The 22,697-nt window shown below is 41.6% G+C and overlaps 1 protein-coding gene across 3 annotated transcripts in view; it reads left to right on the top strand.

Annotated features, from left to right (window-relative positions):
- The window catches only part of KIAA1958 (KIAA1958 ortholog), a 161,011-nt gene extending 149,159 nt beyond the window's left edge, over nt 1-11,852 (top strand). For 2 of the 3 annotated variants that reach the window (XM_058694511.1, XM_058694512.1), the window contains one exon: nt 1,953-11,852. In XM_058694511.1, the coding sequence (XP_058550494.1) occupies nt 1,953-2,759 (807 nt within the window). In that variant the 3' untranslated portion in view covers nt 2,760-11,852. The remainder of the gene's footprint in view (nt 1-1,952) is intronic. The other variant, XR_009251476.1, reaches the window with a different exon arrangement.
- The last annotated feature ends 10,845 nt before the right edge of the window (nt 11,853-22,697 follow it).

Below are 22,697 nucleotides of genomic sequence, written 5' to 3'. Positions count from 1 at the left end.
TTTAAAAAATTTATTTAAGTAGTCTCTACACCCAACATGGAGGTCAAACACAACCTGGAGATCAAGAGTTGAATGCTCTTCCAACTGAGCCAGCTAGGCACCCCTACATATTTTCACTTTTTAATCTATCCCAATTTATATCTTTTCTAGTTCATTAATTTATGTTTTATTTTTTATTGATTCACGCTATTGTTTTTTTAAGTTTATTTTTGAGAGAGAGAGAGAGCAAGCAGGGAAGGGGCAGAGAGAGAGGGAAAGAGAGGGAATCCCAAGCAGGTTCCACACCATCAGCCCAGAGCCCAACATGGGGTTCAGTTCCCTGAACCATGAGATCATGACTGGAGCCAAAATCAAGAGTCAGAGGCTTAACTGACTGAGCCACCCAGGCACCCCTCTATTTTTTTTAAAGTAGGCTTCATGTCCAGTGTGAGCACAGTGCAGGGCTTGAACTCATAACCCTGAGATTAAGACTGGATCTGAGATCAAGAGTCGGATACTTAACCGACTAAGCCACCCAGGTACCCCATGATTCGCTCTATTATTTTTTCATTTGGTTTACTTTCTCTAGCTTTTTCAGCTAAATAATCAGTTTGCTTATTTTCAGGACAATTTTCTAACAAAGTCATTCAAGAGTATGATGTTATGAGAGTGTATTTAGCAAATCTCATGCATTTTGATATGGAATGTTTTCAGTTTGGTTCATTTTTAATCTCTAACTCACTTTTTATTTTCTCTTTGACCCAAGGACTATTAGAAGAATGAGTGTTACCTGTACGGTTTCTACTTTTAAAAAGTTTTCTGTTGAGACTTTCTTTTGTCCTAGAATGTGTAGTCGGCCTGAAATGACTATGAGCAAAGTCTGGTTTTCTCTGTCTAGCTCCTTCTTGAAAATAAAGCTGTCTTACTGGCCAGGCTTCCTTCTTCTCCTACCACATCCAACTGAGAAGCTCTCTCTAATTGTCAGTGCAGTCATTAAGCTTTTCATGTTTTTTGAAGAAGTATTGATATTGCAACCCTATGGGTCATTAAGCCAGTGATATTTCTGGACCTATTCAGATATGTTCAAGTGAAGAATCAAGGTCATTAACTTGCTCTGCAGCCCAGACATGCCCATCGCCTTTCCCTAATGGCCCAGTGTTTAGTGCCAGCAGGACCCAATCGTATGTGCAGATTTTGAGGAAATTAATGCTGGATGATTCAGTCTGTAAATTTAGTTCACAAATTCTTCAGAAAGAATGGTTGAATTTTCCCAAAGGAGAGAGAAGGAAATGATTTGCTAGAAAAGAGAAGAAGGGGCTTCTGGAGAAAAAGGGGCTTCCAGAGAGGAACAGAATAGTGAAAGTTACAAAGGCCAATAACAGTAACTAGTATACATATGAATATTCATATAGATATACGTGTATATGTGTTCTTCACCGTTTACAAACCACTTCACATCCCCTACTTAATTTTTTTTTATTTTTTAATGTTTACTTATTTTTGACAGAGAGAGAGAGAGAGAGAGAGCGAGCATGAGTGGGGGGGGGGGGGCAGAGAGAGAGGGAGACACAGAATCCGAAGCAGGCTCCGGGCTCTGAGCTGTCAGCACAGAGCCCGACATGGGGCTCAAACTCATGGACCGCGAGATCATGACCTGAGCCGAAGTCAGATGCTCAACCGACTGAGCCACCCAGGCACCCCCATCCCCTACTTTATTTAAGCATTACAGTAATTCTTTGAGTAGGTCTTGAGTATTATGTCCCATTTTGCTGCTTGAAACACTTAGCTTACAAGTGTGGAACCAAGATCTTCTGCTTGAAGTTCTTTCACTGTCTCATGCTGAGGAGTCAACCTTCTAGAGACCACAAAATGTCTTGTCCACAATACAGCCCCTGGTGAGGATCAGGAGAAGGAAGGGGTCTGACTCTTTGGGTGTCCTCAAATATGTAACCTCAGTGTTTGTCTCATTTGAGATCCCCGCGGCGAAGTTGAACGAGCTGCTCGAGAATTTTTACGTCACCGTTAAGAAGAGTGACGGCTCCGACTTCCTGGCCACCTCGCTGCACGCCATCCGCCGGGGCCTGGACCGCATCCTGAAGAATGCAGGTGTGGGCTTTTCCATCACCAGCAGCACCTTCAGCTCTTCCACCAAGAAACTCAAGGAGAAGCTGTGGGTGCTGAGCAAGGCAGGGATGTCAGGTGCTCGTTCTCGCAATATTGTCTACTTTTCTCTTTCTGATGAGGAGGAGATGTGGCAGGCAGGGTGTCTAGGGGATGACAGCCCCATTACTCTCTTGTCCACTGTGGTCAAGTACAACAGCCAGTACCTGAACATGCGGACACTGCAGGAGCATGCAGATCTGATGTATGGTGACATTGAGCTGCTCAAAGACCCACAGAACCAGCCCTATTTTGCCCGGACAGACAGTGTCAAGCGGGAGAGCCGGAGTGGTTCCACTAGAGTGTGTCATGGGAAAATCTACCATGAGCATTCCCGGGGACACAAACAGTGCCCTTACTGCCTCCTCTACAAGTATATGTACATCCACCGGCCGCCCACCCAAATGGAGGCCAAGTCCCCTTTCTACCTTACAGCGAGGAAGGAGGCCACAGACATGGGCAGCGTATGGTATGAGGAACAGAGGATGGGACTGCGCTCTCTTCGGGGAATTGTCCCAAACTTAGCCAAGAAGGTCAAGCTGGAAAACTGTGAGAACTTCACCTTTGTCTCATTTACTCAGGTCTCTAGGAGACTTGGCTCCCACAGTTGCTGTCAGTGAGTCTTCCCTGGGTCCAAGCCACTGCCCTGCTTACCCTGATGGGAGGGAGCTCCCTCAGGCAGCCAGGGCCAGAGCTCCAAGGTGGCAGGGGACAATTGTGACATCAAGGTCAGGCTGGTCTCTGTCAGTGTGACCTGCTGTTTCTTTGACTTTGGGTTTGTTCTTTTTTTTAACTGAAAGTAGATGGGTCTGAGTAATTAGGGTATTTTATCCAAATGTGTGTCACCTTTGTTAAATAATAGAATCTAACACAATGTATAATTGTTCCATACACAAAAGTGGAGGAAGTTCATCTTATCTAGTGCCTTTTTAGCACAGATTTTTGTCAAAAAAAAAAAAAAAAAAAAAAAAAAAGAGGAAGAAAAAGGAGACTGTTTAAGTAGTCATTAAAAAAACTCCCAGTAGCCTAGTAGCTTTAGAATGTTATGAAGACTATATATACTTTGTTGAATTACACTCACAGTAAGGAACTGGAAGGAGAGAGGCAGACATGTTAACTGTTTCCAGGAGAAAAATTGCACTCGACACTCCTCTCTGTGTCTTGTTGATGGATGACTTGGTTCTGCAGAGCAAGCAGCTTTGGTTGCTAGAAGCTGGTGGGGCTGCACTCAGTAGTGCTGATAAGAGAGGCGGGGGGCTGCCCCCCACTGCTGTCAGCACAGGAGCAACTTGATTCCTGCATCAACGGAGGCAGTTTTAATTTTATGGAAAAAGATTAATGCACCAGAGGATGTTTATGAGAGCAAGGTTTCCGGTGGACTAGATGGTTTGTATCGTGAGGGAATTTCCAGTAGTGGGAAAAAAAAAGTGGCTTGGGAAAGCGATCTGTGATCAAAATAAGAAAACCTCCTGAAGCAGAAGTGCCTACGTTTTATTTCTCAGTACCACGTGAAAGCTGTTTTCATTCGAACGTTTTTTTTGGAACTGTCTTTAATCTGTTCTTTGTGTCACACAGTTGTTTCTGTCAGCATCTAGCACTGGATCTGTAAAACAACTAATGGTAATTTTTCAGCTTAACCAGGAAAATCCAACAAGGCAAGCTGCAAAGAAAACCCCAAAATGTGTTCATTAAAGGCTTTGAAATATGTTTCTCAAAGTATGACTCTTTCAGCCACAGTAGATGTCATCATTTGAGGTTGGCACCACTGCTTGGGACATGATGACGTAGGCAGCCTACCAGGTAAGCAGGCTCAGCATTTTGGACGTAGTTGTGAGGATCAGAGCACGATGACAGGCTATTAATGCAGCTTGAAATCATTTCACTCAGGTAAACTTCAACCTGAACACATGCTGCTGAAACATCAGCAGAATTTTCTAATAACGACTCTGAATGATAACTGAGAAAGGAGCCCAAAGAGTGGTAATTAATAATAATTTCCAGAAACCTGTATTTTGTATTTGAGGAAAGACTGCTACAGCTTTATACCAGTATGCTCCTGCGTGTGCTTTCTAATCCAAAATTAAAATTCCAATATAAATTCATTTTATAAGAGTCCTAAAATCAGTCCTGTTTCTTTTTCAAAACATTATTTTAGTATTTATTTTAATTAATCATTCTTAAATATCATTCACCAGTCATTGAAATATGTAATACTTCCCTTACCAGAAAAGACTCAGCCAATGCTGCCTTAAGGTTTAATGTTTTTCCCTTTTTAGTTAAACTGCACATTTATAATTTTGTTTACTAGTTGATCTTTCCTGAATATGGGTTAATTTTGGTACGTCTCCATGTGTATATAAATAACAGGCAATACTGAATAATCAGTGTTATGACTTGATATTGTGTACTGTTCTGTTGTGATTTCCTATAGTGATTTTAGGAGTTTGCTTAAAAAGAGACACAAAACATTAGGTACAGTTTTCTTTAGTTTGCTAAACACCCAAAGGCTATTTTGTTCGTGGAAGGCAGATGGTCATATTTTCTGTCAGTTCTGCACTTAAACAGAAATATAACCCATGTGAACTATTGGGCAGACACAGCCTACAGCCTAATTGAATAAAACCTCCATCTTTATTTTAAATAGAATTGAGAAGAAGTCGCCATTAGGGATCTCCGGGATCTTTTCAGATTATAACATTTCTGTAAGTAGCAATAACTGACCCAGAGGTTGTCATCTTTCTGTTGAGAGTGGCTTTTCATCAGCTGAATAACCACCTCTGCCTCACATTTGTTGCTTATCACTATCTGATGTGTTATAAATCCCCAGCGTTCTGAAGTGAATGGTTATAACAAAAAATCAGGAGGTGGAATCTTCAGTGCTATCTGATGGAATGAAAGAATTGTATCTCAGCATCATAAATGCCGTGCATTACATGCCTCCCTTGAGGAGCGCAAAAGTGAGAAAGAAAACACATATCAAGTGCTCCTCTGTGCCACACATTGTACTAGGTGCTTTGTTATGTATTTGTGTTAGACGTGTGCGTATGCAACACGTACTTTAAATTTATATGTGGTAACACTTGGTAGACCTGCTAAAATGGCAAAGCACCCGTTCCTTTATGCGGCCACGTCCATCCTCGGAGGATCTGAAGTGGGGCCAGAGTAGCTAGTTCTAGTTGGCATTCAGCCTTTCCAGCCAGCTCTAAATCATGCCCGCTGGGAATGCCATGATTTTCTCCTCTTCCCTAAGCCAGGAGAAAGGAGAATCCCAAGAAAAAGAAGCGGGGAGATTAAGGGCATTTTCTCCACTTCCCTTTATTTACTTATTTTTCTCAAAAGTGGGAATGAATATCAGGAATTCACAAGCTCATCGAAGCACAAGTTGCCTCTGGCTTTGCATCAGGAACTGTAGGGCTACAGATATTAGGAGAGTACCTGTGGACTGAGTGCTTTGGGTGAACTCTTGCCCCCAGCACCTGCTGCATCTGCTCTTAAGTGAGCCCTGCTTGCTAGGTACCTCCTCTCCAGAATCTAGCAGGCCTCCCCTTGGAAGTTTATTCCAGCAGAGATGATAGGGAATCAGCTTGAAGGGTATGATCCCGCTAAACATAAAGGCTTTATTTAATACGGTACTAGGTGCATAGGAAGCATGCAGTACGTTAGCTATTTTAGCTACAATTTTTGGTAAGAATAATAATAATATTCATCTAATCTGCATTACATCAATTATTTCTTCCATTGTGGAGATTCTCTCTCCTTTAAACTGTTAAACTTGAAGAGGAAACCAAACCTGATAATCTGGTCACATTTATGCCCATAAATTCTACCTCCAACACAGCCCAGCCCTGATACCTCAGCTGTAAGCAAAAACTAGTGAAGAATGGAGATGCCTTAAGAGGCTTTATGAGAAAGCTTTTGCATTGTCTAGTGTGTTTGCAAAGGGGAGTAATATGGAAGAACCTAACCAAAGTTGTGAACGAAATGGTCTCCTTGGTTGTGTGGCGTTTCCCAGCTCTCCTTGGATTATATGCTGTATTAATCTGCCCTAACTGATAAATGGTATTTGAAGAAATGTGAAATTCTATTCCTTTCATTTTTATTTAAATTCGACCTTATTAAAAGCATCAAGCACTATACCACTCTCTCAGCGTGTTCATAGACCGTCATTGGGAGAATCTGGACAAAATAACCTTCATTTAGAAGCTGAAGCCCTTTTCTGTAGTAGGAAGAGGACTTGATTGGGAGCTCCTTCACCACTCACTTGGCAATTCTGGTCTCACTTCCATCAACTATAATAAAGCGGGATTGTTGCAATGGATCATCTCCAACGTGAACAGTATCACAGTTCCTCAAGCCCATATAGTTAGGAAGTGGCAAAACTTGGAAGCAAGATTCCTAATTCCTCAAGGTCATGCAGTGAATCTCCTAAATTTTAAGAAGTTTCTTGCTGTACCAGAACACTTTCTTCTAGAATAACAGTTTTCTTCAATTTTCAGTTTTCACAACTTCTAAAATTATTTTTTGCTATTTCTAGGCAATAGAATATTTGATTGCTTTTCTCAGTCTAGGCTAATGCTGGCCACACTTTAATTACTTAAATAAAGGAAACAGGATGTTTAAATATTGTGCTTATCAACATGCATGACTTTGTTGCTTTTACTGACATCTGGATTGCTAAACCTTGTTGAGCTAGTAACCTATTACCTTTAGGCACCAATAAATGCAGACAACAAAGACCTCAAAGTTACCTCATCTTCTCTACGTGAGCTCCAGTTTCATCTAAGTAAAGGCCCATGCACATTTAGAAACTGTTAACAATTCACAGATATTCAAATTCACATATATCTTTAAATGTTTTTGCTTTGGGATTGGATGTTTAACGCTCTGTATTAAGAGAAAAACATTCAATTGTATTTAGTCAGTGTTCTGAAAAATCTTTGTTGTTTTCTTTCCCCCATATAGATTAATCACCTTAGCAAAACCATGAGTGGAGGGAGAGATTGGTGGTGACCTATGGCTGAGCTCCTTTTGTGAGAGAGGAGGACGCCATGTGGGCATGTGGGTGATTAACTTATCTCTGGGAATTCCTATGTATTCCATATCCCTGACTCCTGACATCACTGGATTTCCCAAAATTCCTTTATGGGAGGCTGCCCCTCCTTCTGGCAAAGTTTGTTATGATTTTGAGTGTTTCCAGTTCTTTATGATCCAAGGAAACCAGAGTTGCTTCTCATGTTTAGTTGTTGATCAGAATCAGACTTCTATGCTCAATTAAAGTGCTTTATTATTTATCTAATGCAGCTCATATGGAAGTTAATAATTTCAGGAAATATTTACTAAAACCAAAACAAAAAGATCACTGGGTTATATTGGATGCATATTGCTTACATTACTATTAAAAGCATTTAAATAGACCCCCATTGAGATGAGAGTGGGCTCCTAAATATTTTATAGTCAATATAACTGATATGATTAATTTGCATTTAACTGTAGTTATTGTTACAGTTCAAATAAGTTTCTAGAAGGTTCACATTTGACTAACATTATGGTAAGTGCTTCCTGACAGCTGCCTCATATTCTCATCTAACCTCACAACAGCTCTGCAAGGTAGGTCTAATTATTCCCATGTTACTTATTGAGAAACCAAGGCTCAGAGAAGTTAAGTAAATTTCCCAAAGTGTCACAGAGCTAATAAGGAGAAATTAAGTTTGGACCCAGGGTCTTCTGGCTTCAAATATAGTGCTCAGTCCATTAGAGAAAACTGTCTTCCTCAGGGCCACAGAGGTCCATTTATCACAGAACCTTTAAAAAATTAAACACAATTTCTGTTTGTTTGGGAATACTTCATTTCTCAAGACATACTGTGGCACACCTTGTATGCACTCTCTTACTAATCTGTTGGTCATTAGTATGATTCAGTAGTTCCTGGGAGGCCTGATGGTTTTCTGTGAACTTTCTGCATAGTGATAAGTTTCTGTCTTTATTCAATAAATAACTCGTATTACCTATTCTCTAATCCAAAGGGCAGATGATCATGCCAGTTTATTCTAATAAGAGTCAAGTAGTTTACTTACTGCACCTGTTTTGACACTGTTATCACTGAATAAAATGTAAAGAACTACCTAACCTATGTCACAATTATATGCTCGTGTTTTTTACTTTTGCTTTTTAATTTTGGTGTCAAAGGATTTTTATAATCCTTAAGGTAAAGCACCCTCATAGCAAAATATACTTACCTTAGTCTTTTGTTTTGTATTCTTCTTTCCTTTATCAGGGCATTTTTATTTTCTGTTTTGAGACTTAAAAAACAATAGGCTATAAGTACCTCTGAGATCATGTAGTCAAATTCCCTCATTTTACCTATAAGGAAATTGAAGCCCAGAGATATTTAAGGGGCCATCGAAGATCAGCAAGACAGTAAGTAGATTCAGTACTAGAAAATTAATCCAGAACTCTTTCTTCCATACCATAGCTGGGAAGATTTGGGTTTTTAAAAATTAATTATTGAACTGCATCTGGAAGAATGACATCTGGCTGTCAGAAGCCCCCACTGAGCTCCTAACTTCCCAAAGAAATACTCATAGAGACCCCAAAGAAGGCCAAATCTCAGTTCTAGAATCTAGAAGGAATTGGTACAATTTATAAGGCATATGGTGGTGGATTGAGGGAAAATCTTCCAGGCTGTAGCTCACTTTTTTCTCTGGCTTCATGTCATGAAATGGACATAATGTGAATTTAAAAATTTGAAAGATATCTAGTAACTCATTTTCTTCACCAACCATGTCCTGCCTCCTTGCTCAGGATCAGGTCTCCCGAGCCAGAAAAATAACTGACTGATCCTTCCTCTTAACCAGGAAGCAGACCGTGAAGGTTCTCCATCCCACCACCCTTCTCCCTGCCCCACCTCCTCCTCATTCAGTCCACGACTCCAAACCCTAGGCCCAAAATGTGAGCAGAAAGCAGAGAGATCTCTTAGAGGCCTGGTACATTCTGTGAAAAATGTCCTTTAGGTGAGGACAGATACAACTAAGTAGCGGAACATGCAAATACTGTGATTTTTCACGTACAGTATCGGTTCAGAGAACCAGGAAACCAGGCAATAGGATGGAAAAGAATGCCACTTCAATAGAAAAGCATTAAACTTGAAATTGGACTTGGAAGTATGCACATCTCCTTACCCACCACCACATGTATCCACAAAAGAGTGTTGACAGAACACTCAGTGTGGACAGATAGCACAACCAAAGGCAAGTCCTGGATCTGGGAAGAGACGACCATATTTAAGGATGAGTATAGAGTAAAAAAAGCAAGACGGGGTATATAAAAAAAATGACTGAACCAGGTGAGATAAACAGCTTCCAAGAGCATTTGAAAATGAAAGTGGTCTCCTGCAAGAAACAAAAGTGTAGGGCTCTTCTTGTTGTAACTGAAAGAACAGAAGAATTGCTTCTGTGAAGCAAGTTATGTCAGAATGGGACTGGTTCAGAGAAAAAGGAGGTAGAATAAAATGAAAAGGAAGAATGCTTAGAAGAATTTCAAGGAAGCTAAAACACATCAGATTACAATCCGCGCTGGAAGCAGAAAAGAACACAACTGAGCTTAGAAACACAAATCAATAATGTGAAGGACAGACTTGAGATTTTCTTCCTAATGTTCTTTCAAAAGAAAGAAGAGATGAAAACAATGGGGAGAGATTAATGGATTTGGAAGACAGAACATTAGCTAACATTCCTGAGTTTTGCTTTCCTGATGGAAAAACTAGAAAGGACTCACTGAATTCCTGGTCAAAAAATAAAATAAAACCAAAGAGACCTGTACCTAAGCATGTCCTGGCAAAAAATGTCAAACTACCAAGGACAGAGAATGAAGAATCCTGCAGGCATATCCAGCCAGAAAGTCACCAGTTGCCTCTCAGAAAACAAAAGAGCTTTCTGGCTTCAACCTTCTATTCTATAGCACCAAATGCCAGGAAACTATAGGGAATTTTGAGGGGAAATATTGTGGAATTTTGGAATTAGATACACGTTAAGATGCAGAAAGGATTTTTAGTTATGACAAGCATTCAGGAAATAAACCATCTATGTACTATTCTAGCCTACAAAGTTTGGTTTAAAAAGCAATTTTTGCTTAATATAATTTCAAGGGACTCTGGGGTATTAAATATCAGATCATTTACCCACCAGAAGAAGGAAATATATGCTTTTAAATAGGTAACATGGTTAGAAGCCACATATCTGAAAGTGCCCCAGGTCCTCGCATGAATGGGCTTCCCTAATGTAAGAAAATGTACCTGAAAATAATTGCCGTTTGACAGCATTGTGTTTTTTCATTTTTATTACTGAAGTAATGCAGTGTTCATTATAGTATAAATAGAAAATTCAGATACATTCCTTACAAATAAAATTTAAATGGCCCTCAATTTCCTCTGCTACCACCTAAAACACTATTCTGAGAGAGTCCTTTGCTTCTAAGTGAGAAAAGGCAAAGGGGTCCCCACTTCTGTTTTGGGGTCTGAGAGCCTGAACTAGACCTTTGTTGTGGCGATCCCATGTGCTTGTCCCTGCTCCTCTAATTCAGAACTAACAGGTGCCAAGTTAGAAAATTACGGAATCTATATCTGTGTTTTAAAATGAGACCAGGGAAAACAAATCTTGTTTTCGAATACAAGAGTGGTCCAGTTGGAACAGCAGGAAGCTGGCCTGGGGGAGTGAGAGTGATTTCTTTAGCTGTGCTCGAAGTTTTAAATTCAGGTACTAAGGGAATAGAAGCATTAAAAAAAAAAAAAGCTAATTAATTACTTCTGGAGTCTAATGTCAACGTTAGAACTGAAGCTGGGTTGTGTGGTTTGGTTTTTCATTCGCTTGCACTGGAAGGACTTGAAAAGACCCAGGAATGTTGAGTATCATTGGCCTTAATGCTCAGTTCCTTCCTGACAGTATAAAGGTTTATCTGTGCCCCAAGTTTCCTTGCAATTTAAACTCTAAATTAAATTTTCAACACGACAAGCATGTTTGCTTTAAATTTAGCAATAGAATAGTTAATAGGTTGTTTTGCGTTTGCTTAGTTTTCCATTCTGAAGCACAGCAAACCTCTTCCAGATGGAGAGAGTCTCTTTTGGATAGGTTCCAAGTGTAACCTTTTCCAAGGTCCCCTGTTGCTCGGCTGTGACTGACAAAAGTCTGTTCACTGTAACTGCTTAAATGAGAAACGCAGTGCTTTTATTTAACATTTTAAATATTTTCTATGTGGCTGTATGTTCCAAATGATAACAACAAAGCTGTGTCCTAATGTTTTCGCTATTCTGGATGTGTTTTTCTTTTCTTAGTGTAGAGGAGGATATCCATCATTTCTTAACACTGGAAACATCATCCTGAATCACATAAGAAATGGTCAGTAACTTGAATGATTTTAATGTACCACTTTTCAACTTTTTATTATCCCCCCTCATGCCTGTACATGTACACACACACACACACATGTGCACGTGGGGGAAAGCACATGTGGCATCTGTCTTCTGTCATAGAACGTCAGAGGTGAGACAGACTTTCCTGTTCATCTAGTCCAGCCCTCTAGCTGATAGTCTATTAGTCTGTTAACAGTTTGCAAGGTTCTGGGTTTTGTTTTGTTTTGTTTTAAGTTGTTGTTGTTTGGTTTATGTATGTGCAGCTTGACTGTTTACCCCAGATTTTTGAAAATAAAAAATTTAATCTATATTTTATGTCTGTTTTATTAAAATAACTTAGTTATTTAAACTTAGCAGTATGTGTGGCTTCTGAATGCTTTTTATTTTCATATCACGTTCCTAGAAGTAATGTTCTTCGTGGTTTGCAAAAGTAAGGACATTTTGAGCGGTTCTTTGCCCATATGCTATGCTCCTGAGCTAATGCCCTGAGTGAAATTGTTCTGACTGACCTTCTCTCTGGTTCTCCAACTTGCATTTCTTCACTGGGCAGCTGGGAGCCCATTTGGAAAGGCCTTGTAGATGATTGTGTATATGCCTCGGATTACTGTTTTTCTGGTTTCTAAATTATTATCTTTGGTTTTGGGAGAGTATAATTAATCCTGAATACCTTTAAAATAGACATTTGTAGCTCTAAATCATTCCTGAGAAATGAGCGTCTGAGAAATCTTTCCATATGGGTGTCATGGTAATAAGGGTGAAAAGATAAGCTGTTTCACTGAAAATTATTATTTTTTTTAATTTTTTTTCTCAACGTCTTTTATATTTTTTTGGGACAGAGAGAGACAGAGCATGAACGGGGGAGGGGCAGAGAGAGAGGGAGACACAGAATCGGAAACAGGCTCCAGGCTCCGAGCCATCAGCCCAGAGCCCGACGCGGGGCTCGAACTCACAGACCGCGAGATCGTGACCTGGCTGAAGTCGGACGCTTAACCGACTGCGCCACCCAGGCGCCCCTCACTGAAAATTATTGATCCTTAAGCACAATGACTCTCTTGTCATTATCCTACTTAGAGCAATGATTTTTTTTAAAGTTTTTATTTTGTTTATATTGAGAGAGAGAGAGCAGAGAAGGGGCAGAGAGAGAGGGAGAGAGAGAATCCCAACCAGGATCCACACTGTCAGCATATAAAGCCAACGTGGGGCTCAGTCTCCCAAACCGTGAGATCATGACCTGAGCCTAGATCAAGAGTCAGATGCTTAACTGACTGAGCCACCCAGGCACCCCTAGAGCAATGATTTTTAAATTTTTACATTTAAAATTTTACATTTTATAAAATGTAATGGAAACTGGGGTGCCTGGGTGGCTCAGTTGGTTGGGCAACTGACTTCCGCTCAGGTCATGATCTCACAGTTTCTGAGTTTTAGCCCCGTGTTGGCTCTGTGCTGACAGCTCAGAGCCTGAAGCCTACTTCAGATTCTGTGTCTCCCCCTCTCTCTCCCCCTCTCTCTACCCTTCCCCTGCTCACACTCTCTCTGTCTCTCAATAATAAATAAACATTAAAAAGAATTTTTAAATAAAAAATAAAAATGTAATGGAAGCTATAGACCATTTTCTCAGGAAAATGCATATATGCATGTAGCATTTTACACACATAAACCGAGGTTTAAATACTCCTGCATTCAATTTTTTTTTAAGAGCTGTCTTTTTGAGATATAGTCTAAAAGATTTAAGGATTTGTTTCAACATAATCCAGAGGGGAAGAGTCGGTAGAAATGTAGACGATACACAAATTGGCTTAGAGTAGATCATGGTTAAAGCAAATCAAGGGGTGTGTGAGAGTTTGTTATACCAACGTTCTTTTGTATATGCTTGAAATTTTCTATAAGGAAGAGTTTAAAACAGCAACAAGCTCCCGTACTGGAGATTCTACTACCCTCCTCACAGATCTCATGGAATCGCAGAAACTTCCAGCTGAGAGGAAGCCCCCGAGGAGAGAGGAGAGGAAGGATGCCAACACAGCCAGGTAAGACACCCCCCTGCCAGACAAACCTGAGGTTGATTTTCAGGTGAGAATGCTGGGCTGGAGCAGGAAGGACAAGAACCAGTGACATTTGAATCGTTAACTGTTAACATGACCTCATTTGCACCTACCAGATGGGAACACATTTTGTTCTGTCCCTTTAATGCAGAGAGTAGATCTGTGGAACCCTTGGGGGCTGATTCTGGCAGCCTTCAGAGAGCTGTAGTTGTGAGGTACAGATAGAGACGTGTTCCACTCCAGCCGAAGGGGCGTGAAGGTTCGCACGCCGAGCTGGGCGGTCCAAGGGCTGGGATAGCACATGACTTTCTGGCCTCAAGAACAAACCCTCCTCAGGGGTCACCATGGAAGCCAGGTTCTACGGAGATCTTGAAAGGACCAGAGAAGGTTCAGGTGAGCACCGGCAAGGAGTACAATGTGTGGGTCAATGCAGCAGTGGCCTGGTACGTCCTTCCTCTCACTCAGGTGTCAAGACATGATTTTCTCATTCCTGGAGGAGTCTCGTGACCCCACACATTTGACTCATTCAGTCTGTTCCATCTCCTTTTTCTTGGCTTCTCCCAGATTAGGACCCGGAGTCCCAGAAGGTGTGGGTTCTGTCTTCCTTCTCCAATACACTTCCTTTTCCTTTTCTTCCTTTCTGTTTCCCTGGTTTTCTCCCTCTGCTTAGGAGCACTTTCACTATCGTTTTTGCTGGTAAGACACCAGGGACAGACATGAAAGATATTAAACAAGATATATTTCAGCAATAAACAAGATTCTTGTATTTCTCATGGGATCCCAAAGAAATAATGATGAGAAATAAAAACTCCTGCTGGAGTATTTACAATGTTGAAACGTTCAAAATGCAATCAAGGAAGTAATTTAGCACATTTCTAATACGCTTAACTATGGTCATAATGTTTAAGAGTTTGGCCAAATTTTAAAAATCCAGTGAATCTTGGGGCGCCTGGGTGGCGCAGTCGGTTAAGCGTCCGGCTTCAGCCAGGTCACGATCTCGCGGTCCGTGAGTTCGAGCCCCGCGTCGGGCTCTGGGCTGACGGCTCGGAGCCTGGAGCCTGTTTCCGATTCTGCGTCTCCCTCTCTCTCTGCCCCTCCCCCGTTCATGCTCTGTCTCTCTCTGTCCCAAAAATAAATAAATAAAAAAAATAAAGAAAAAATAAAAATAAAAAAATAAAAAATAAATAAAAATCCAGTGAATCTTTTAAGACACTACTAAGGAGTCTAACCCCCACAATCACAAATGCTTTTTTTTTTTTCCCACAAATGCATTTTTGACAGGTAATAGTTAATACTGTATTTGTGGTTTGTTGTTGTCTGTCCGTAGGATCATGGCCCAGAATTGAAAGGATGCAGTTTGACCTCCCCGTAGGCAGGGAACCAGTGTGATCCAGATGTTTCCTTTTGTGCTGTATTCTCAGGACATGTATGGCCTGTGTTAGGTCCACTGCCATGTATTTCTTTTGCTCGCTCATGATTTCTCAGTGTAGCTCCCCAGCCAGGATACTGTTTCTCAAATGTCAGTCATTCCTCTACCTCTTTCACAATTTTTGTGATAGCTGAGTCCACTCGGTCTTTTATTTATTTGATACTTGCTTTAAATGGATTCATTTTTTGCTTGAATTTCTTTTAAAGCAAATAATAGTAAGAACTTTCTTTTAAGCAGGGTTTCTCAAGTCAGACCACTCAGGTTCGAATTGCAGCCCTGCTTCTTACTAGTTCTGTGACCTTAGGCAAGGTGTGTGACCTCTCTGGGCTTTAATTTCTTCATTTCTAAAAGGGGGACAACAATATGTATCTTATAAGGATGTGGTGAGGATTGAGTAATAATGTTAATACATATGATGAAACACTTAGAGCAATGCCTGATACAAAGTAACTGTCAAAACATAAGTAACTGTCAGCTATGCTTATTATTTATAACATAAATGCTGTATTCCTTGAAATACACACATAACTATCGCAATTTAAAATGCTTGTCAGTATAAACTCCAAGAATCATCTCTATCATCACCAGTGATACAATAATCACATTTTAGGAAATAGCTTGACCCCCCACCTCCTCCCGCCTCATCCTTTCTGAGATTATCTTCTTATTGATTTCCGTGAGAATTTACGGTGTCATGATCTCCTGGTTTTTCTGGTGTATCTTTAGAGACTTTCTTTCTCAGCTCCTCATCCCTTGACCCTCTCATTTATTCTGATTCAATCTTATATACGTTCTCAGGGCAATTTCACTCACTCCTGTAGGCTTAGCATAAGGCGACCTACATTATCTAAACCTTTGTCAACTGGGGTCCTTCCTCTGAACCACAGAAGGCAGAAGATAACTTGAGTGCCTATCTTCTCAGTTGGAGAACTGAGGTACATAAAGTACTTTGCTCTATACATACAACAACTAAAATCATTCCTAAAAAACACGTTATAGATGCAGGGGAGAGACGAGAATTCATTCCAGACAATGGAGGCCTTAGGGCATTAGGGCTTATTACTTCCCTAGTGGAACTCTGGTTGAGAAGGGCACCTCAACCCCATGTTCCCACCCTATATTTCTTCCTAAGGAAATGGCACCTGTATCCACCTTGTTGTCCAAGCCAGGAGCCTGACAGTTATTCTAGGACCTCACTCCTCCCTCTCCCCATTCCTCTGTCGTCCTCCATAATCATTGTCTACTAGTGGATAATTCTATCTACCTTAATATCCTTCGAATCTCCTCCTTTCCCATTCTCCTCGCTGCCATCAGCTTGGTCAGTGCATACCATTTTTTCCTGTGATTATTTAAAAGCAACCTGAGTGGTTTCCTTGCTCCACCCAGTCTACCTTCCACTGGTTCCTGGGAAAATCTCACTAAATACAAATCGTATTCTATCTTTCCCCCTTTAACGGCGCTCCAAGGCCTTTCTGATAAGCTCCAACTCCTCCACATGGATTTCTGGCCGGCGCCGTGACACCATTCCACCCCCTCCTTCTGCCATTTTGCCTGCTGACTGCTCACCTTCTGCCTGAGTGCCCTCTCTCTTCTACCCGCTCCTCTGCTATCACTCTCTCTATTTTGTAAAATTCTTACGTATTCTTCAGTTCTCGTCTGGCTGCGCATGTGAGCTCCTCTGAGAAGCAGTGAGTCCCCTGGGCTTCTGCTGCCTCACAAGTTGGCAATGCTGAACGGAACCTACAAGCCGATCAGTGTCACTCTGCCCCATCTCCTGCTCCCAAGGAGCCAACTATACTCCAAGGGAGCAGCTTTGCATCTGTGGGCATTTGACTCACAAAGTGGCTACACTGGAAGATGGGTTTTTGAATGAAGGTTTGTGCCTCTGGGGATGGAGGGCAGTGCCTCAGTTTGTGGCTGCGCAGAGCCTATACTTTTACTGTTGGGTGTTTTCCTAAGATAACATGAATTAATAGCTCAGTTATGAAAAATGACGGGCTGGCACACACTCCTGTTTTCTTAGCAGAACTATGGCTGCCAGCTTTGCTATATTTGCTACAATATTGCAAGGCTCCGAGTCTCCTGGGAGACTCCCAGTAGTAATCACATCTGTGGAACTGAGGTTTCCCAAAGGCTGCACTGGAGAAGCATTCAAAGAGGTATAGCAGCTAAATTACTTTGGATCAAAGGTTTTTAACTAGCACTTATGGCTGGGCTTCAGGGAGTCTAGGCATCCCCTAAAATTATAGGTGTAGCTTTTTGTACATTTCACTTGCAGAGGGTCCACTGCTGAATACCAAGATGCCAGTGTTCCCTTTGGGTGATCAGACTTTTCTTTATTCATTAAAATATTTCATTGCTTGCCATGATGTATCAGGCACTATCCTAAGCACTAGGAACAGTGGACAAAAAAAAAAACACATGTAAAAACATGTGCCCTCACAACACTTACATTCTAGTGGGAAAGGCAGACAATAAACAAGAAAGTAAATTACATTCTATGTTAGAAGGTGCTAAGAGCCACAGAGAAAAATTAAGCAAGGTTGTACTGGGAAGGGAGATGACATTTTAAATAGAGTGGTCAAAGAAGGCTTCATTGAAAAGATGACATTTAAGTAAAGACTGGAGGCTGTTGAGGGACCAAGCTCCATGGTCATAAGGAAGAAGAGCATACCAGGTAGAGGGCACAGCAAGTGCAAAGGCCCCACCGTCCCAGCGGTATCCAGAGGACTCTCTTCAAAGTTGCTCTCGCTTGACATTAGACAGCAGGGGCCAAGCATCAACATCACTTTCCAGAAGAGTGGAAGGGCTAAGCATCTCAGGTCAAACCATTTTTTGTTGGATGGACCAGGCTGGTTTGCCTAACGAAAGACACACAGAACGAGGATATTGCTCTGGATCAGGAACTGACATTATCATCCAGACCCGCTGGTTCTCTACCCCGCTGGGGTAGAACTACATATAATTTGACTCAAATTCCAATTGTCATTTTGATCACTGGCCATTTTCAGTAGATAGCCTCTCAGTAGAAGTACTTAATAACTCCAAGGGGGAAAGAGAGTACATTAAGATTCAAGGAGGAAGAAAACTTCACTTTGTTTTCAGCCAAATTTTTTGTTCCGACAACGAAACTCACTTGACAATATTTTGTGTATTTGTAATCCATTGTAAAGATTTTGACTTTTACTGTCAGTGAAATGGAAACTCATCAGAGAAGAAAAAGGACACAATCCTACTTACATTTTTAAAATTTTATTGTGGTAAAATATACGTAACAAAATTAACTATTGTAACCATTTTTAAGTGTTAAAGTTTGGTGACATTAAGTGCAGGCACACTGTTTGCAACTGTTACAACTGTCCACTTCCAGAACTCTTTCATTCTCTCTTCTGCAACCCTGTACCTACCAAACAGTAACTCATCATTTCCCCCTCCCTCCCAGCCACTGGTAACCACCGTTTGGTTTTCTGTGTCTATGCATTTGACTACTCTAGGTACCTCATCTAAGTGCAATCATACAATGTTTGTCCTTTTGTGTCTGGCTTATTTCACCTAGCATACTGGCTTCAAGGTTCATCTGTGTTGTAGCATGTGCCAGAATTTCACTCTTTCCCCCCCCCCCCGATATATGAAGTTTATTGTCAAATTGGTTTCCATACAACACCCAGTGCTCATCCCAAAAGGTGCCCTCCTCAATACCCATCACCCCCCCCTCCCCTCCCTCCCACCCCCACCCCCCCCATCAACCCTCAGTTTGTTCTCAGTTTTTAAGAGCCCTTATGCTTTGGCTCTCTCCCACTCTAACCTCTTTTTTTTTTTTTTTCCTTCCCCTCCCCCATGGGTTTCTGTTAAGTTTCTCAGGATCCACATAAGAGTGAAAACATATCGTATCTGTCTTTCTCTGTATGGCTTATTTCACTTAGCATCACACTCTCCAGTTCCATCCACCTTGCTACAAAGGGCCATATTTCATTCTTTCTCATTGCCACGTAGTACTCCATTGTGTATATAAACCACAATTTCTTTATCCATTCATCAGTTGATGGACATTTAGGCTCTTTCCATAATTTGGCTATTGTTGAGAGTGCTGCTATAAACATTGGGGTACAAGTGCCCCTATGCATCAGTACTCCTGTATCCCTTGGGTAAATTCCTAGCAGTGCTATTGCTGGGTCATAGGGTAGGTCTATTTTTAATTTTTTGAGGAACCTCCACACTGTTTTCCAGAGCATCTCTACCTGTTTGCATTTCCACCAATAGTACAAGAGGGTTCCCATTTCTCCACATCCTCTCCAGCATCTACAGTCTCCTGATTTGTTCATTTTAACCACTCTGACTGGCGTGAGGTGATATCTGAGTGTGGTTTTGATTTGTATTTCCCTGATGAGGAGCAACGTTGAGCATCTTTTCATGTGCCTGTTGGCCATCCGGATGTCTTCTTTAGAGAAGTGTCTATTCACATTTTCTGCCCATTTCTTCACTGGATTATTTGTTTTTCAGGTGTGGAGTTTGGTGAGCTCTTTATAGATTTTGGATACTAGCCCTTTGTCTGATATGTCATTTGCAAATATCTTTTCCCATTCTGTTGGTTGCCTTTTAGTTTTGTTGGTTGTTTCCTTTTGCTGTGCAGAAGCTTTTTATCTTCATAAGGTCCCAGTAGTTCATTTTTGCTTTTAATTCCCTTGCCTTTGGGGATGTGTCAAGTAAGAAATTGCTATGGCTGAGATCAGAGAGGTCTTTTCCTGCTTTGTCCTCTAGGGTTTTGATGGTTTCCTGTCTCACATTCAGGTCCTTAATCCATTTTGAAATTTCACTCTTTTTAAAGGCTAAATAATATTCCATTGTATGGAAATACCACATTTTGTTTATCCATTTACCCATTGATGGACATTTGGGTAGTTTCTACCTTTTGGCTATTGTGAATAATGCTGCTGTTTACAAATATGTTTGTGTCCCTGCTTCCAGTTCTTTTGCGTATATGCCCAGAGGAGGAACTGCTGGATCAAATGGTAATTCTGTATTTTATTTTTTGAAGAACCACCATACTGTTATCCACAACAGCTACACCATCGTACATTCCCGCCATGAGTGTCCATGCGTTCCAATTTCTCCGCATCCTGACCAACACTTGCTTTTGTTTTTAATGGTAGCCATCCTAATGGGTGTGGTGTGGTCTCATTGTGGGTTTTGATTTGCATTTTCCTAATGATTAGTGATGCCACTTTTCGTGTGCCACATTTACATTTTACAACTATCCCTTTGGCTGCTGTATTGAACGTTCTGAGCTACGTGGTGAGAGGGAGGGCAGGGAGGGAACGCATAGACAACTGACTCTGGTGACGATGAAGACTAGCAAGCAGCAGAGGCAGCACTGTGTGGGCCTGAGGATAGATGTGGGTTTGAGTTCTGCTTCCCCACTGCCTCGCTTTGTGGCTAAGAGGTTAGCCAGCAAGTCAGTGCACCTCGGCCTAGTGTATGTAGGTGGCAAGTGACAGAAGACCTACTTTAAATTGGCTTAAACGAAAATAAGGATTACCTCCCACAACTGGAAATTCTAGAGCAAGGGTAGCATTTTTAGGGATTGTTTGACTTAGCAACCCGATGATGTTGTCAAGGACCCAGTTTCATTATATTTCTCTGCTGCCCCTTTTATGATAGTGGCTTCATTCTAAGACTGGTTCCATCTCACAGTCACTATATTAATTATATATATTAATTATATATATATTATATACATAATATATAATATATATAATATAATTAAATACACACACACACATATATTTCCTTTTACACATATAGAACGACTGCCTTTTGGTAGCATTCTCAAAGGTGAGAGAACATGTCTTTCCCATAAGCCCAGCAAATCTCTTCTGGAGTCTCATTTGGGTAACATGTCCAATGCTGAACCAATTCCTGTGGTCTGTGAAATGCAGTGTGCTATACACTGGATGTGGCAAAAAGGAATTGCCCGGATTGGCTTGAGTGTGTGGGGAAGGCCCACTCCTGCTGCTTGGGGCAGTCAGCTTTCCCTGAGGCATACTGACTGTTGTGGAGAAGGGGCATACCCAATAAAAACTTGGGTATTGTTGGCAAGGGGGAAAGGAAGGATTAATGCTGCTATTACTAAGAATATCCACTTCATTACCTCGCTGAGCTGCTGTGAAGATTAAGTGAATATGGTGTGAGGTTGCCTTGCTTTTTCTTTCTTTTTTTAAAGTTTATTTATTTTGAGGTGGGTGGCAGAGAGGGAGAGAATGCCAAGCAGGCTCCATGCTGTAGGCACAGAGCCCGACACAGCGCTTGATCTCAGGAACCATGAGATCATGACCTAAGCTGAAATCAAGAGTCAGACACTTAACGAACTGAGCCACCCAGGTGCCCTCACTTTTTCTTTCTTAAGAGGTTCTTAGAGGGGCACCTGGGTGGCTCAGCTGGTTAAGTGTCCAACTTCGGCTCAGGTCATGATCTCATGGTTCATGGGTTCGAGCCCCGCATCGGGCTCTGTGCTGACAGCATGGAGCCTGGAACCTGCTTCGAATTCTGTCTCTCTCTCTCTCTCTCTGCCCTTCCCACTCTGTCTCTGCACTCTGTCTCTCAAAAATAAATAAACGTTAAAAAAAACACTAACAAAAGGATATTCTTAGAAGTGGAGATCTAGGAATTGGTGAGAGAAGAATGGTAGATAATGGAACGTGAGCAAAGAGAAATTTGGGGGAAGGGTCCAAGAACTAAATGGAAGAGAGAGCTGGCATTAAGATGTGGTTGTCAACAGAAGACACCAGTCTGAAATCTCAGTAGAAATTAAGAGTAATATTCTTCTGGTGTTTATCACAAGGGCCCCTTTGCCATGAGCTGGCTGAGAAGGACCTAACCGGTTCATCTCCACACCTGCCTATGCTCAAAAATGTTCCACAGACTAGAGGTATTTGCCTCACCCTGGAATTCAAGACTCTCCAGAGGATGTGTCTGTCCAGCCTGTCTTTGGCCTTTTTTTTTTTTTTTTTTTTTTTTTTTGAGTTCAGGTTTTTGGGGCACCTGGCTGGCTCAGTTGGAGGAGCATGTGACTCTTGATCTCAGGATTGTGAGTACAAGGCCCACCTTGGGTATAGAGATAACTTAAATGAATAAATAATTTAAACATATTTAGACTCCTCTAATCCTTCTCTGCTCCATTTCCTTCTCCTCAGCTGGGGCAGCAGTGGTGGAGGGAGCAGGACCTCCTGCTGGTGCAGCACCCACTACTGGGGCAGGTCCACCAGCCCCTACATTGCAGATGAGGCTGCCGATGTAGACGTCGGCCAGGGCCTTTGCAAGCAAGCCCGGCCAGAAAGCTTCAGCATTTACACCTGCTGCTTTAATGAGGGCATTGATCTCATCCTCAGTGACTATCACCTCACCGTTGTGCAGGATGAAGGCCCAGTAGATGATGCAGGTGCACTGAGACAGAGGCCCCAGTGCTGGCGAGTGCTGCCGTCACAGTGCTAGTCGCTGGGTGAAGCGAGGGCCTCACCCCAACACGGCCTTAGCTTCCTCAAAGGATGGAGCACCTTAGTGCCTTTGGTCTCATTTCTAATTACTGCAGGATACAAATTTATCCACATCTATCCATACAAGTCCAGCCAAATTGGACTTTTGGTGTTTCATAATGGCCCCTACGCCTGTTCTGCCTCTGTGCAGGCTTTTC

This window comes from Neofelis nebulosa, chromosome 12 (assembly GCF_028018385.1).
Source record: "Neofelis nebulosa isolate mNeoNeb1 chromosome 12, mNeoNeb1.pri, whole genome shotgun sequence".
Classification (NCBI taxonomy): domain Eukaryota; kingdom Metazoa; phylum Chordata; class Mammalia; order Carnivora; family Felidae; genus Neofelis; species Neofelis nebulosa.
Note: the sequence above shows the minus strand (reverse complement) of the source record. Positions and strands in the feature narration are given on the sequence as shown.